This window comes from Mobula hypostoma, chromosome 15 (assembly GCF_963921235.1).
Source record: "Mobula hypostoma chromosome 15, sMobHyp1.1, whole genome shotgun sequence".
Lineage (NCBI taxonomy): Eukaryota > Metazoa > Chordata > Chondrichthyes > Myliobatiformes > Myliobatidae > Mobula > Mobula hypostoma.
In genome coordinates this window covers 72,075,723-72,091,737 of record NC_086111.1, presented here as the reverse complement: position 1 = coordinate 72,091,737, position 16,015 = coordinate 72,075,723, and the positions used below count along the sequence as shown (strand labels likewise).

Here is a 16,015-nt window from a genome sequence, read left to right as displayed (position 1 = left end):
TAACATCTTAAACAGTGCATGGCAAGCTAATCAATCTGCTGATTTATGCCAGTCCACCAGACAAAGCTACGAGCCAACAGTTTCATTTTAACCATGCCTAGACGTATCGGGGTAGTGGAGGTATAATTTGTCCATCTGTGCTGATCAGCCCATCCTTAACTAAGCTGTTCCACCTTGAACACAATCTGTTATAAGTCAACATGATGTTTTCAGATCAGGTCATGCATTGCACATACCTCCACTGCACTGTTCAGGTGTGTTTCTGGGGTACAGGGGCTAGCGGCCATTGTTCCTGTTATCGCTGAGCAGCAGTGAACCATCTGATTGGCCTATCAGAGTTCTCTTTGGGAACTAGTTGACTTGATCAGCACTTCTGATCTGGCTATTGTTCACGATCGCGAAAAAAAAATGACCAGCATGCGACTCTCCAGCAATGTAGCTCTCAGCTTAGTTAGTACAACAACTCTCAACCTCCACATCATAGAGCAACCTCTGTCAAGAGCAATTTCATCCTGGCACTGGTAAAAATAGGAGAGCTGGAGTTTCCACTGCACATTCCAGCCATTTTGGGTGGCTATGTATACCTGAGGCAGTGTGGAGTCTTTTCTGGTTTCTCTTTGAATCATCTTTGTTGTAATAGGGAGAACTTCAATTTTCATGAGGGAGAATATGTCAAAAGGAGTGTCTTTTTTTGTAATTTTTCTGGTATTTCCTTCTAAGGGCAAATAGAACAATTCATTAGCGTTTCCATGATTAGTCATCCTCGAGTTTGATACTGTAATTGTGTCCCCCAAGACACAGAGCCCATCTGGACACTAGTGGTTGATGATCAGTAATGAGGGTAAACACTCTCCCATACAAGTACTGGTTGAAATGTTTTACTCCAGACTCAAGGCCTGTCAATCTGCGTGTACTTTTTCTCTGCAGCGGTAAGAAAACGCGATGCCAAAGCTGTGGGGCGTTCATTTGCATCATGCATGACATGTGGCATGATTGCACCTATAACATAAGGCAAGATTCACCAGACAATGTGGATCATAACGTGTCAGTACAATGTCTGACGTCACCATTTCCTTTACCTTTTTGAAAGCCACCTCATATTGCTTTGTCCAATGCCATTTCTTCCCAATCTGTACAAATGAGTTCAAGGGCTAAAGCCAGGTTTGGCAGGAACCTGTTTTAGTAGCTGACAAGTCCTAAAAAGGACCGCAACTGCAACACATCCTTTGGCCTTGGGGCAACCACCACTACTTGAATTTTCTCAGCATACTTGCGTAATCCTTGTGCCTTAATGGTGTGACCACAGAAAGTGATGCTTGGTTTAAATAATTCACACTTGTTCCATCGTGCTCTGAGTTGAAATCTACCTAATCTTTTTAACATTGCCTTGAGATTTTGGAGGTGCTCCTTGCCGTCTTTACTGGTAAAAATGTCATTCAGGTAACACTGAGTGCCTGGGCAGCCCTTGCAGCTCCTGGTCCATAGCTTTATGCCAGAATGCAAGGTGCAGATGCTACTCCAAAAATAAGCCTATTATAGCAATAAAGCTCTTTGTGGGTGTTTTTGGTGAGCAACACATTGGACTTCCTTCCATCTCCATCTGTAGGTAGACCTCAGCTAAGTCCACTTTGCTGAAGTGTTTCCTCCAGAAAATTTTGTAAAGATATCCTCTATCCTAAGCATCGATCTACTTTCAGTACTGGGTTGATGGTGACCTTAAAATTGCCATAGACCCTGACCCATTTTTCTTGGCTACTGGGACAACTGACATCGCCCGCGGGCTCCACTCAGCCTTGGAAAGAATTCCTTCAGCCTCCATGCAATCTAGCTCACTGGTTACATTATCACGGATGGTATAAGGAACCGGACAGGTTTTAAAAAACTTGGGTGTGACATTTAAATTTAACATTGTTTTATCTTTGATATGTTTGAGTTTTCCAGTGCCATCCTTGAACATTGTTGTGGCATCATCCAGTACCTTTCCTAATTCGCTTTCAGTTTACTCTATAACAGGGGTTATGGCATGCAAATTATGGATGGATCTCCAATTTGTAATTGTCTCAGCCAGTGACATCCCCACAACGTTGGCCTCCTGTTTTTAATCCCATACAAGCCCAATGTGGCTTGTTGGTCATTGTATTTCACTGTTGCAAATGTCATTCCCACAGGAGTTACCTTTTCTTCAGTGTAAGTTCTTAGTTAGATATCTGCTGACTTCAGTTCACTATCTTTGAAATGCCATTCAAACTCATTTTATGGAATGACTGAAACAGTCAAGCCAGTGCCCAATTCCATTTTAATTAATTTGTCGTTCACTTCTAGTGTAAGCCAGATTGCTCGTCTCATCTTAGTTTTCACATTGTAAATCTCAAGGCTACCCTTATCATTATCAGATTTTCCATCAACAACATGTGGATTAGTGCTCTTTCGAAACGGTAACTTGACTTTTTAGCTTTTTCTCTTCCCTGTGCCATCCATCTATTTTTGGTTGCCCAACATGTTCTTTGTATGTCCTACTTTTTGTACTTCCTGTAAATTTCACTTTTAAAACTGCATTTGTCTGGTGTATGCAAGCCCCTGCCACAACAGTGACACAATTTGTTCAGCCAGACACACTTCTGTTTAGACCAAGGGTTCCCAACTTTTTTTGTGTCATGGACCCCTACCATTACCATGGATCCCTGGTTTAGACATTGCCATTTTGTTCATGCTCACCTTCATTTCTGTCTGTAACTCAATTGCGTTTCTGTCTGCTATTTCCATGATATGGCTATTTCAACTGTTCTTTTAAATGCACGTTATGTTTCAGTTAGAAGTCATTTTTAAATGTTTTCTTCTAAGATTCCACAGACTAAGTAATCTCTCAATGCACCACTCAGCCCAGCATTGAACTGATAACTCTAAGACAATCTCCTCAATTCAGCTATGCAAGCTGAAATTGACTCCCTTTCCTTTTGATTTGACTTATGAATTTGAATTTTGAATTTATTTAAATCTTACATCCATCCCACAACGTGAGGGAATAAAAATCTTTGTATTATGACTCCATCGCAATGTACAGACATGTAAATTTATAAGTCCAATAGCTTGTAGAAAGAATCTGTCCCTTAGCCTGTTGGTCCTGGCTTTAATGCTGTGGTACCATTTGCCAGATGGAAGCAGCTGAAACAGTTTGTGGTTGGGTGACTGGTATCCTTGATAATCTCCCAGGCCTTCTTTACGCACCTGCTGCTGTAAATGTCCTCAGTGGAGGGAAGTTCACATCCACAGATGTGCTGGGTTGTCTGTACCACTCTCTGCAGTGCCCAGCAATCAAGGTTGGTGCAGTTCCCATACCAGGCAGTGTACAACCAGTCAGGATGCTCTCAATGGTGCCCCTGTAGAGGGTCTTGAGGATTTGAGGGCTCACGTCGAACTTTTTCAGTTGCCTGAGATGGAAGAGACGACGTTGTGCTTTTTTTTTGCCACACAGCCGGTGTGTACAGTCCAGGGGAGATCTTCAGTGATGTGTACACCAAGGAACGTGAAACTACTAACCCTCTCAACTGCAGTCCCATTGATGTTGATCTGGGTGAGCCTGTCTCCATTCCTCCTGTAATCCACGATTAGATCTTCTGTTTTTTTGGACATTGAGGAAGAGTTTGTTATCTTGGCACCACTGTATCAGGGTGTCAGGGTGTACAAGAGCAAGATATGCCAATTAGTGGAGCGGTGTTGCAGCAACAACCTGGCACTCAACATCACTAAGACGAAAGAGCTGATTGTGAACTTCAGAAAGGGTAAGACGAAGGAACACATACCAATCCTCATAGAGGGATCAGAGGTGGAGAGAGTGAGCAGTTTCAAGTTCCTGGGTGTCAAGATCTCTGAGGACCTATCCTGGTCCCAACATATCAATGCAGTTACAAAGAAGGCAAGGCAGTGACTAGACTCATTAGGAGTTTGAAGAAATTCAGTATGTCAACAAAAGCACTCAGAAACTTCTATAGATGTACCGGGGAGAGCATTCTGACAGGCTGCATCACTGTCTGGTATGGAGGAGCTACTGCACAGGACCGAAATAAGTTGCAGAGGGTCGTAAATTTAGTCAGCTCTATCTTGGGTACTAGCCTACAAAGTACCAGGACATCTTCAAGGAGCAGTGTCTCAGAAAGGCAGCGTCCATTATTAAGGACCCCCATCACCATGCCCTTTTCTCACTGTTACCATCAGGTAGGAGGTCTAGCAGAAGCCTGAAGGCACACATTCAGCGATGCAGGAACAGCTTCTTCTCTTCTGCCATCCAATTCCTAAATGGACATTGAATCTTTGGACACTACCTCACTTTTTAAATATGTATTATTTCAGTTTTTGCACAATTTTTATCTATTCATTATACATACACTGTAATTGATTTACTTATTTATTGATTTTTTTTCATTATGCATTGCATTGAACTGCTGCTGCTAAGTCAACAAATTTCACGACACATGCCAGTGATAATAAACCTGGTTCTGATTCTGAATTCTTATTCTGATTCTCTGTAGGCTGTCTCGTCACCACAAGAAAATAAGGCTGATTAATATATGTCATCTGCAAATTTGATCATCAGATTAAAGCTGTGCGTGGCAGCACAGTTGTCGGTGTAAAGGGAGTAGAGGAGGGGACTCAGGACACAACCCTGGGGGGCACCTGTGTTGATGGTCAGAGGGGTAGAGGTGAGGGAGCCCATCCTTACCACCTGAAGGTGATCCAACAGGAAGTCTAGCATCCAGCTGTACAAGGTCTCTGAGCTTCCTGTCAAGTCTGGAGGGAATTACGGTGTTGAATACTGAACTGTAGTCCAGGAATAGCATTCTAACGTAGGTCTAGTTGAGAGAGGACAGTGTGCAGTTCTGTGGCAAGGGCGTCATTGGTAGGCTGGTTACATCAATAGGAAAATAGAAACCTAAAGTGTTCTGTAATTCACAATGTTCCTGCATTACTTTCACAATATCAGCAAAGCTCATTTCATCTGGTTTGGTTGGACCAGTCAAACTTCTAAGCCAACTGTATGCTTTTGAACCTGATGCCCTCAGCAAAATTGGTTCTTGCTTCTCATTGACTATTTCATTTACTTCAAAATACTGCTCTATTCACTCAGTGTACATCAGCCAGTTATCTATTGTGCAAGTGAACACTAATGTAGCCAGCTATTTCTGCCTTTTTTTTAAGATTTATGATTATCACTGTTTATGAACCAGTTTTCTTCTGTTTTCTGTCTTTTTTTAAAACTCGATTGTCTTTCATTTTATAATGAAAATGTGCTGCTCTGAAAGAAAAAAATTCCCGCACTCTTTAAAAACTCCAATGTTTCTCCCTGTGTTTTTTTTTATAACTTAAATGTCTCGCTGTGCTTAGTCATCTCGGCCTCATTTAAAACTTCCTTGTCGTCACTGTTAAGTTTTATGCAATCAAAAACATTAAACTAATTAAAAGAAAGACATTGAAGCTGAGAGAGATGAATATACTAGTTTTGTTTTACTTTCAACAGAGCACGCACACATCACACGGTAGCGTCATGGCATATGCAATTCTTTTTTTTTTAAACATACAGACATAATTAATTATTTGAACAAAGAATGCTTAATGAACAACATATTTACAAGAGTTTCAAAATTACTAAAATATGAAATATACAAGTAATCTGTGCATCGGAACATAAAGACAGATGTGTCTTTTGGATCAAAACAAATCACCGAGGACTGTACTGGGTACCCTGCATGTGTCGCCACGCTTTTGGCGTTAACATAGCACGTGTACAACTCACTAACCCTAAAGGTATGTCTTTGTGGGAGGAAACCGGAGCACACAGAGGAAACCCACACAATCACAGGGAAAACGTACAAACTCCTTACAGGCAGCAGTGGGAATTGAACCCTGTTAACAGATTACTAGTTGACACTGTACAGCGATGCACCAACCACTACACTACCATGCTGCCCCATAACAAGATGACCAACCACTGACCTGCTACCATTGTAATAAGGAGCTGGTCGATGGTGATATCCAAGATGATAATGCCATTGTATGTCATGAATGGGTGATCAAACTCCCTCTTACTGAAATTAGTCATTAAATTTTGTGGTAGGAGTGATATTTGTACTTATCAGCCCATGCCTGAATGCAATCTCAAAGTTGAAATTAAATTCATCAATGTATACCTGCTCATTAATGCAAATATCTAATCAGTCAATCATGTAGCAGCAGCTCAATGTACAAAAGCATGCAGACCTGGCCAAGAAGTTCAGTTGTTATTCAAACCAAAGATCATAATAGGGAAGAATTGTGATCTATGTGACTTTGACTGTGGGATGATTTTGGTGCCAGAGGATGGTTTAAGGATCTCAGAAACTTAGCTTTAGACCATAAGACCGTAAAATATATGAGCAGCGTTAAGCCTTTTGGCCCATCAAGTCTGCTCTGCCGTTTTATCATGGCTGATCCAATTATTCTCCCAGCCCTAATCTCCTGCCCTTTCCCCGTATCCCTTCATGCCCAGACCAATCAAGAATCTATCAATCTCTGCCTTAAATATACATAAAACTTGGCCTCCACAGCTGCCTGTGGTAAAGAATTCCACAGATACACCCCCCCCCCCGGCTAAAGATGTTCCTCCTCATCTATGTTCTAAAAGGACACCCCTCTACTCTGAGGCAAAAAAACATGTTAATGAGAGAGGTCAGAGGAGAATGGTCAGACTAGCTGAAGCTGACTGGAAGGTGACAATAACTCAAATAGCCATTAAGTTACAACAGTGGTGTGCAGAAGAACGTCTCTGAACGCACAACACACTGAACCTTGAAGTGGATGGGCTACAGCAGCAGAAGACCATGAACATACATGCAGTGGCCACTTTATTAAGTACAACGGGTACCTAATAAAGTGGCTACTGAGGGTACGTCATCAAATACCACCTTGAAATTCATTTTCTTGCAGGCACTCATGGTTAAAAAGAATAGAATTTTATGAAAAACTATACATAAAGAAAGTTGTGCAAAAGACAAATTGCAAATAAAAATAATACTGAGAAAGAGTTACTTAAAAAAAATCTAAAAAAAAAGGGCATTCAGGAGAAAGTGATTGATTTGGATGTCAGATGCAAAGGCAAGATGGCAGGAGGAGAAGATGGCAGTGCGCCTGCGTGTGCGCAGCCCTCCGGTGAAAAATGATATTGTATCTGTTAAATAGGGGCCGTGGACAATTCTGATTTGATGGAGAATGGACGTGAAAGCACAGAGGAACATCTGGAAAGATTTCTGAAACGCCTGTTTGCTGCTGTCGTTACTGTGTGGTCGGGAATCTTTCAGAGGGTAGGCCTCAAAATCCCCGGCCTTGCCTGCTTTTGGCGACCGAGAAGGAGGTCGAATCGTTCGGACAGAGATGGCGCTCAGTACTCGGTGTCGGAGAGCTGATCAGAGCTCGAAGTTTTCAGATGATTCAGAGTCGGACTGCATGGCAGGGAGAGTTTTTCTTTCTTCTCCCGTCTGCGTGAGATGTGGGACATTTGAGAAACTTTGAACTTTACTGTGCTCATGGACTTCTTCATCAAGTTATGGTATTGTTACACTGTTTGTAACTATATGTTATAATTATGTGGTTTTGTCAGTTTTTCAGTCTTGGTCTGTCCTGTGTTTTGTGATATCACACCGGAGGAAATAATGTATCATTTCTCAATGCATGCATTACTAAATGACAATAAAAGAGGACTACGTGTCCTCATAATCATCATAAGACCTGTACAGATGAGTGAACAAGTGTAAGAAAAGTAAAGAAGACTATTTTAAAGTTACTGGTTATCACAAAGGAAATGCGGTGTAAAAGTGCAACAGCAAAGGCATTTGACATGGCGCCGCACGTAAGGCTGCTAAACAAGACATGGTATTACAGGAAATATGCTAGCGCGGACAGAAGACTTTTCTGGTTGGCTGCTGGTGACTAGTGGTGTATCTGCCTCTTTCACCACCCAACGGCTGGTGAGAACACTCCGCTACAGAGAGGAGAGACTGCCTGACAACGTGGCATTGTGATTAATACAGGACATCGCAAAACAGCCATATGGCAAGCCAAGCGTAGGACCTCTATTCGAAAGAGCAACCCATTGTTCCATTTCCTCCTTGCTATTAGAGCAAGGAACGTGATGGTAAGTGCAGAAGTGAAGAGGGACAGCAAGGAGCGGTGGGGGGGGGGGAGGACAAGGGGGGGTTGGGAAAGAGAATGTGAGAAAGCAAGTCAGCAAGGCAGAGTTGGCTGAATTCCAGTTAAGGGTAGGGAGCAACACTGGAGGCAATCTACAGAATAAGACACTTCAGTCTTTTGTATCTACACTGGCCATCAAGGCCCTATCTAGAGTAATGCCATTTTCAACACTTGGTTCAGTCTTTCCACAGTGGCACTGGAAAGTTTATGAACCCTATAGAATTTTCTCTATTTCTGCATAAACATGATGTAAAAAGTGACCAGATCTTCACGCGTCCTAAAACTTGGTAAAGAGAACCCAATTAAATAAGTAATAGTAAAAACATTATACTTGTTCATTTATTTATTGAGAAAAATTATCCAATATTACGTGTATTTGTTGGAAAAAGTATGTGAACCTTTGCTTTCAGTAATTGGTGTGACCCCTTGTACAGCAATACCTTCAACCAAACATTTTCAGTAACTGTTGATCAGTCCTGTACATGGGCTTAGAGAAATTTTAGACCACTCCTCCTTACAAAACTGCTTCAGCTCTGGCATTTTGGTGAGCTTCTCTGACGAACTGCTTGCCTCAGGTCCATCCACAACATTTCTACAGGATTAAGGTCAGGACTTCGACTTCGACATTCCAAAACAAGAATTTTCTTCTTTTTAAACCATGCTGTTGCTGATTTATTCATGTTTCGGATCTTTGTCTTGTTACATTATCCAACTTCTATTATGCTTCAGGTGACAGATTATTCTCCTGATATTCTCCTGTAAAATGTCTTGATACAATTTTGAATTCACTGTTCCCTCAACAATTGCAAGTTGTCCAGGCCCTGAGGCGGCAAAGCAGCCCCAAACCATGACACTCGCTCCACCATGCTTCACAGTTGGGATGAGGTTTTGGTGTTGATGTGCAGTGCCCTTTTTCCTCCATAGGTAGCAATGTACTTTTCTACCAAAAAGTTAAATTTTTGTCTCATCACAGAACATTGTCCCTGAAGCATTGCAGAAGATCCAGGTGGTCTTTTGCAAACTTGAGATGTGCAGTGATGTCTTTTTTTGGAGAGCAGTGGTTTCCTCCTTGGTGTCCTTCTCTGAACACCATTCTTGTTCAGTGTTTTCTTATAGTGGACACATCAACAGAGACTTTAACAAGTTCTAGAGATCTCTGCAGTTCTTTTGCTGTTACCCTTGTGTTCTTTTTCACTTCCTTCGGCACTGCACGTTGTGCTCTTCGTGTGATCTTTGCAGGACGCCCACGCCTAAGGAGAGTAACAACAGTACTGAGTTTCTTCCAATTGTAGACAATTTCTCTTACAGTGGACTGATGAACACTCAAGACTTTAGAAATACTTCTGAAGTCTTTTCCAGCTTCATGCATCTCTATAATTCTTCTTCTAAGGTCCTCTGAAAGTGGTTTTGATCGAGGCATGGCGCACATAAACAGATCTTTCTTGAGAACAGCAGGCTCTGTCAGTAACCTGACTTTGTGTATCTTTTTTTTTTAAATAGGGCAGGGCACCTCTGCAACCCACACCTCCAATCTCATCTCATTGATTAGAACACCTGACTGTAGAAAGCATTGCCCCAGAGGTTCATAGACTTTTCCCAACAAATACTTGTAATATTGGATCATTTTTCACATAAATAAACAAACAAGTATAATGCTTTTTTCTGTTATTTATTTAATTTGGTTCTCTTTATCTACGTGTGGGCATGTGGCCAAGTAGTTAAGGCATTGAACTAGCGACCTGAAGGTCGTGAGTTCGAGCCCCAGCCGAGGCAACGTGTTGTGTCCTTGAGCAAGGCACTTAATCACACATTGCTCTGCGACGACACTGGTGCCAAGCTGTATGGGTCCTAATGCCCTTCCCTTGGACAACATTGGTGTCATGGAGAGGGGAGACTTGCAGCATGGGCAACTGCTGGTCTTCCATACAACCTTGCCCAGGCCTGCGCCCTGGAGAGTGAAGACTTTCCAGGTGCAGATCCATGGTCTTCCAAGACTAATGGATGCCTCCTTTATCTAGTATTAGGACATAGATGAAGATTTAATCAGATTTCAGGTCATATTTATACAGAAATAGAGAAAATTCTACAAGGTTCACAAACTTTCTAACACCACTGTAAGCTGCTGCATTTCAAGTATTCATCTAAATATTTCTTCTCACCACTCTCTCAAGACGTGCATTGAATATTTCAATTACAAGACGTGCATTGAATATTTCAAATACCATCTGCATTTAAAAAAACTCTTTCTCAAGTCTCCTATAAATAGCCTATATCTCGGGGGTAGGGTGGAGATACATCTCCAACAAAGGAGGTGTGAGGCGTTCCATCACCCTAGGGCAAGGTGCTTAGCCACAGCTCCCCCCCGCCCCCACGATCAGGGTCACAGGTCACCTGAAGGCATGAGAGCAGGTGGTGGATGGTCGTATGAACATCTGGTGCACATCACAAGTTCTGGTTATGCAACCAATGACACCAGGCAGACTATCTCTGAAGAGTATTGGTAACAGCTGGGGTCACCCAATTTGTAAAGATTCTGCCCAGAAGACAATGGGAAACTATTTCTGTAGAAAGATTTGCCAAGAATAATCATGGTCATGGAAAGACCGTGATTGCCATGTGTGGGCCATAATGATGATACATTTTGCCTCTAGGAATGCCTTCAATGTTCCTCGGTACTGCCAAGGGTCAGATTATTCATTGTCTATGTCCTGAACTCATCTGTCCTTCCAAAATGCATCACTTCACATTGTTTAAGACTAAGGAGTTACCATATCTCAGCCTTTTTTTTTTACCAACTTGTTCACATTGTCAGGTAGCTTTACAATTCTTCTCTCTATTAACAACATAACACAGACAGAATTGATCATGAGGGCAGCCTCTGAAACACTTGCTTTCATCAGTCAAGGCACAAAGTACAGGAGTGGAGATGTCATGGTGCAACTGCATGAGTCCTTTGTGAGATTGTGTATAGCTCCTGTTCTGAGAAGGATTTCATTAAGCTGGAAAGGGTACAGAAAAGATTCATTGTAATATTACCAGAACTGGAGAGTCTGAGTTATAGGGATAGATCCCTCAAAGTTGCCACACAATTTAAGGGGATAGTTAAGAAAGCATATAGAGTGTTGGCCTTCATGAGTCAGGAGAATGAGTTCAAGAGCCATGAGGTAACGTTGCATGCTCTGTACAACTCTGGTTAGAACACACTTTGAGTATTGTGTTCTTTTCTAGTCACCTCATTATACAAAGGGTGTGGAAGCTTTAGAGAGGGTGCAGAGGTGATTTACCAGGGTGTTGCCTGGATTAGACAGCGTGTCTTATGAGGATAAATTGAGTGAGTGAGGGCTTTTCTCTTTGAAATGAAGCAGAATCTGAGATGACTTGATAGAGGTGTCCAAAATGACAAGAGGCATAGATCAAGTGGACAGCCAGAAACTTTTTCCCAGGGCAGAACTGGTTAATACGATGGGACATAATTTTAAGGTATTTGGAGTAAAGTATGGGGGGTGGGGAAGAATGTCAAAGGTAAATTTTCTACATGGATGGTGGGTATGTGGATGGTGGTAGAGGCCGCTCCATTAGGTATATTTAAAAGACTCTTAGATAAGCACATGGATCGAAGAAAAATGGTGGGAGGGAAGGATTAAATAGATCTTAGAGTAGGTTAAAAGGTAAGTACAGCATCATGGGGTGAAAGGCCTGTACTGTTCTATCTTCTATGATAGATAGGCAGGGGCTTTTTCCCCCTCTGGAGCATAGTAGGCTAATTGGCAATGTTACAGAGGCATATAAGACCACAAGGACAATAGATAAGATAAATGGTCAGTCTTTTACCAGAGCAGGGGGAGTAAAAGTCAAAAGGGTATATAGGTACAGGTGAGAGGGGAAAATTTTAAAGGAACCCTTTTCACTCAAAAGCTGATGTGGCAATGGAACAAGCTGCAAGTGGAAGCTACAGAGCTGGGTACATTTACAGTACTTAAAAAGACATTAAGAAAGTTACATGGTAATAAAATGTTTAGAGGAATATGGCCCAAATGCAGCCAAATGGGAGTAGTTCAGGTAGACAACTTGGTTGGCCGAAGGGCCTGTTTCCATGCTCTATGACAACACAGTTTCATATCATCTCTTTACTAATGAGCCCTTCTTCCTTAATGTAGGTTCAGATCCTTTTAATGTATGTAACATGTTGCTGGCATCCCATCACAAATCTCCACGTTACACCACTGCTCCAATTCCAGCACAACCTTCCACTGTCAATCACGAACAAGAGAAAATTTGCAGATGCTAGAAATCCAAGCAACACACACAGAATGCTGGAGAAACTCAGCAGCCAGGCAGCACCTATGGAAAAGAGTACAGTTGACGTTTCGAGCCGAGACCCTTCATCAGGACTGGAGAAAAAAAGATGAGGAGTCAGAGTTAGGTGGGGGAAGGTGAGGGAGAAACACGAGGTAATAGGTGAAACTGGGAAGGGGGAGGGGTGAAGTAAAAAGTGGGGAAGTTGATTGGTGAGAAGGGCAGGAGAAGGGGGAATCTACTAGGAGAGGGCTGAAGGCCATGGAAGAAAGAAAAGGGGGATGAACACCAGAGGGAGGCAATGGGCAGGCGAGGGGATAAGGTGAGAGAGGGAAAAGAGAATGAGGAATAGTGAAGGGGGGCACTATCAATTCTTATTTCCTATTTTGGAATTAATTTGATAAATGGATTCCTTAGTACCCTGAGCAACACACAAAAAGCAGGAAGAACTCAACGTCAGGCAGCACCAATGAACAATCGATGTTTCGAGTCAAGAGCCTTTATTGGACCAACGGGAGCTGCTGACTTACTCTAGCGTGTTGTGTTACCCTAGATCCCAGATCTACAGCTCTTGGGTCTCTTTGAACCAGTCTCCCATGTGGAACCTTGTCAAAAAACTTACAGAAGTGCACTATCTCCATCAGCACATCTGGTCGCCTCCTCGAAAAATTCCATTGGGCAGATAAACGCTGCCCGTGGCAGGGGGGAAGCTTGGGTGTCACTCTGTACAACAGAAGAGAGACCAGTGGAAGGGATGGATACAACACTCACAACACGTTGGAGGAACTCAGCAGGTCGGGCAGCATCCGTGGAAAAGATCGTGGAAGGGGTGGATGGTTGGAAAGGAAGGTTGCGGAGCCCCGGAGCGCGGTTTTTCAACCTGTCCTACCTCCAATGATGGTCCTGATAAGCGAAGCATGGCCCGGGCAGTCCACCAGCGTGACCTGCAGTTTGGAGTACTGCGGCGGCCTGAGATGCGGCGGCGCGGCCAGGCAGAAGCTGGAGAAGCCCAGGTCCAGGGTGATGCCGCGCTCCCTGCTCTGCGGGTTCTTGTCGAAGGCCGCCGTAGACGCCGTGGTGCTCAGCGCCCGAGCCAGCGCGGTCTTGCCGCTGTCAATGTGTCCGAGCACCCCAATGTTGAAGTTCAGGGTGTCTGCCGCCGCCATGGTTGCCAAGAAACGGAGGGGGACGGTTCAACCAGACGGAACACATGTTGTGCACCCACTTCAAAACCCCCCCGGGATGGAACAAAAGTTTCCAGCTTTACTGATTGCGAAAGGAGATTGTGTGGATGCTGAGAGTCTGAAATAGAAACAGATGTTATTAAAATTCAAGCCAGCCGGCACCATGGTGCGGTGGGAAAAATACTTTTCTATTTCATGGTTTTTATTAATTTCTCTCTCCACAGGTGCCGTCTGCCTTCCTCATCACGGACTATTCCAACTGAATCAAATCAGAGTTATTACAACTAAAATATGTGAAATTTGTTGTTTTGCAGCAATGAAAAGACATAACAATCGGTAAAGTTACAAAATAGATTAATAGTGCAAAACGAGGTAGTTTCCTGGGTGCAGGAATTGTTCATAAGTCTGGCCGGGGTTGGGGGGGGGGGGGAGGTGGAGAGGAAACTGTTCCTAAAACGCAAACACGAGGAATTCTGCAGATGCTGGAAATTCAAGCAACACACATCAAAGTTGCTGGTGAACGCAGCAGGCCAGGCAGCATCTCTAGGAAGAAGTACAGTCCTGACGAAGGGTTTCGGCCCGAAACGTCGACTGTACCTCTTCCTAGAGATGCTGTGTTCACCAGCAACTTTGATGTGTGTTGTTCCTAAAACGTGTGGGTCTTCAGACTCCTGTACCTCCTCTCAAATGGTAGTTACATCTTGCTCTCTGCTTCTTTCCTTCTTGAGAAGATCATCAACCAAAAAGCCTATTTATCTCTCCAGAAATTCTGGCTAAACTAAATTTTTCTGATTTCAACATCCATACCATTTTCGCACGCATTGCTGTCGGTATACGCTCCTTTGCAGAAACTATTTTATTTTACTTGTCAGAAAGATTTTATTGTTTCGTGAATCAAGGTAATAATCGCCAGCTTTCCAGCAACGTCCATGAAAAATGAAGACAAAGTAAAACGTTGGTACAGTATACAAAACATGCAACGGTATAATTAGAAATACATTTCAGAATTCTTAAACTCAGATTTTAACATCTTTACTGAAATACATTTTAAATATATAACCCTTCAATTCACTATATGAATCTTTAATTCACTATATATTCTAAAATTATAAATATAGTTTGAAACTATCAGTACTTAAAATGTTAATTCAAACCTATTAAGATTAGGTCTGAGGTAAATATTAATTTATTTTGCTAAATATTAATTTATTTTGCTATATATAATTGCTAATATTCGTTGACTGAGATCCCGCACAGCGCTTCTCGCCGCCCATTGGTGATAATATGATTGATCGCTGAATTGTCCAATCGCAATTAGGGATGTATTTTCCAGCGACCAATAATATAAGCAAAATTAGGTGATTTCCGTTGGTGAGAACGCGATGGCCGCCCTTAACGACGGAGACGGAAGTTGAATGCAACCTATCTTGCTCAGAGTCCTTAGCAATGATTGACGGAGAGGGGACCATCAGACTGCAGGAGTGCTTTGATTGGCGTTGGCATTAGCCAATGTAATGCGAGGGTAGGCGTTGCTTGGTGCTAGCGAGGTAGGTAGCGGCTGAAGATCCTGCCTCACTTAGTAACACGCGCTGCGTTCCGTGGAAGAGCTGCCGCTTGGTTCGGATTCTGAGTTGAGGTGACCGGAGCAAAGAAAAGCAGCGATGAAAATCGAAGAGGTTAAGAGCACCACAAAGACCCAACGGATTGCCAGCCATAGCCATGTGAAGGGCCTGGGCTTAGACGAGAGCGGCCTGGCCAAGGCGGTGGCCGCCGGGCTGGTGGGCCAGGAGAACGCCCGGGAGGTGAGTAGCAGCGCCGGCGGCAGGAAATCTCTCCCCGACCCTCAACCAACGCTGGCTTCATCCACCCAGCCGTTTCCTTCTCTTCCCCCTCCACTCCGGATCTGCCTCCGTTCCCCTGTCCTTCACTCCTTCCCTCTCCCTTCCCCTGCATCACCTCTCCTGTTTTCATTCCCCTGTCCTTCCTTCCCCAGTCACACTTCCTGCCTTTGCCCATAACTCTATTCCCTCCAACCACTGTCACCCCTCCCCTTACCTGGCTCTATCTGCCTTTTACTCCCTTGCCTGCTTCCACCTGCCCCTTTTTTCTCCCAGACTCCATCTTTCACCCCTCGTCATCCTTATTTTACCCCTTCCACTCTCCTTTAGCTACCTTCCCTTATGCATGCTCCTCAGCCTGAAATGTCAACAATTCCTTTATCCCTTAATGGATGCTGCTTGACCAGATGAGTTCTTCCATCATTTTGTTTTTGGGTTAGGTGAGGGAAATGCACCTGTTGTGCATATGTGTTTCTAAAG

The 16,015-nt window shown here is 43.2% G+C and overlaps 2 protein-coding genes across 3 annotated transcripts in view; one reads left to right on the top strand and one right to left on the bottom strand.

Annotated features, from left to right (window-relative positions):
* eefsec (eukaryotic elongation factor, selenocysteine-tRNA-specific) overlaps positions 1–13,801 on the bottom strand; it is a 496,741-nt gene extending 482,940 nt beyond the window's left edge. For both annotated transcript variants that reach the window (XM_063068244.1, XM_063068243.1), the window contains exon 1: positions 13,403–13,801. In XM_063068244.1, the coding sequence (XP_062924314.1) occupies positions 13,403–13,679 (277 nt within the window). In that variant the 5' untranslated portion in view covers positions 13,680–13,801. The remainder of the gene's footprint in view (positions 1–13,402) is intronic.
* A 1,435-nt stretch (positions 13,802–15,236) lies between these two features.
* The window catches only part of ruvbl1 (RuvB-like AAA ATPase 1), an 89,436-nt gene continuing 88,657 nt past the window's right edge, over positions 15,237–16,015 (top strand). Inside the window, exon 1 of the mRNA XM_063068245.1 lies at positions 15,237–15,499. Within this exon, the coding sequence (XP_062924315.1) occupies positions 15,359–15,499 (141 nt within the window). The 5' untranslated portion in view covers positions 15,237–15,358. The remainder of the gene's footprint in view (positions 15,500–16,015) is intronic.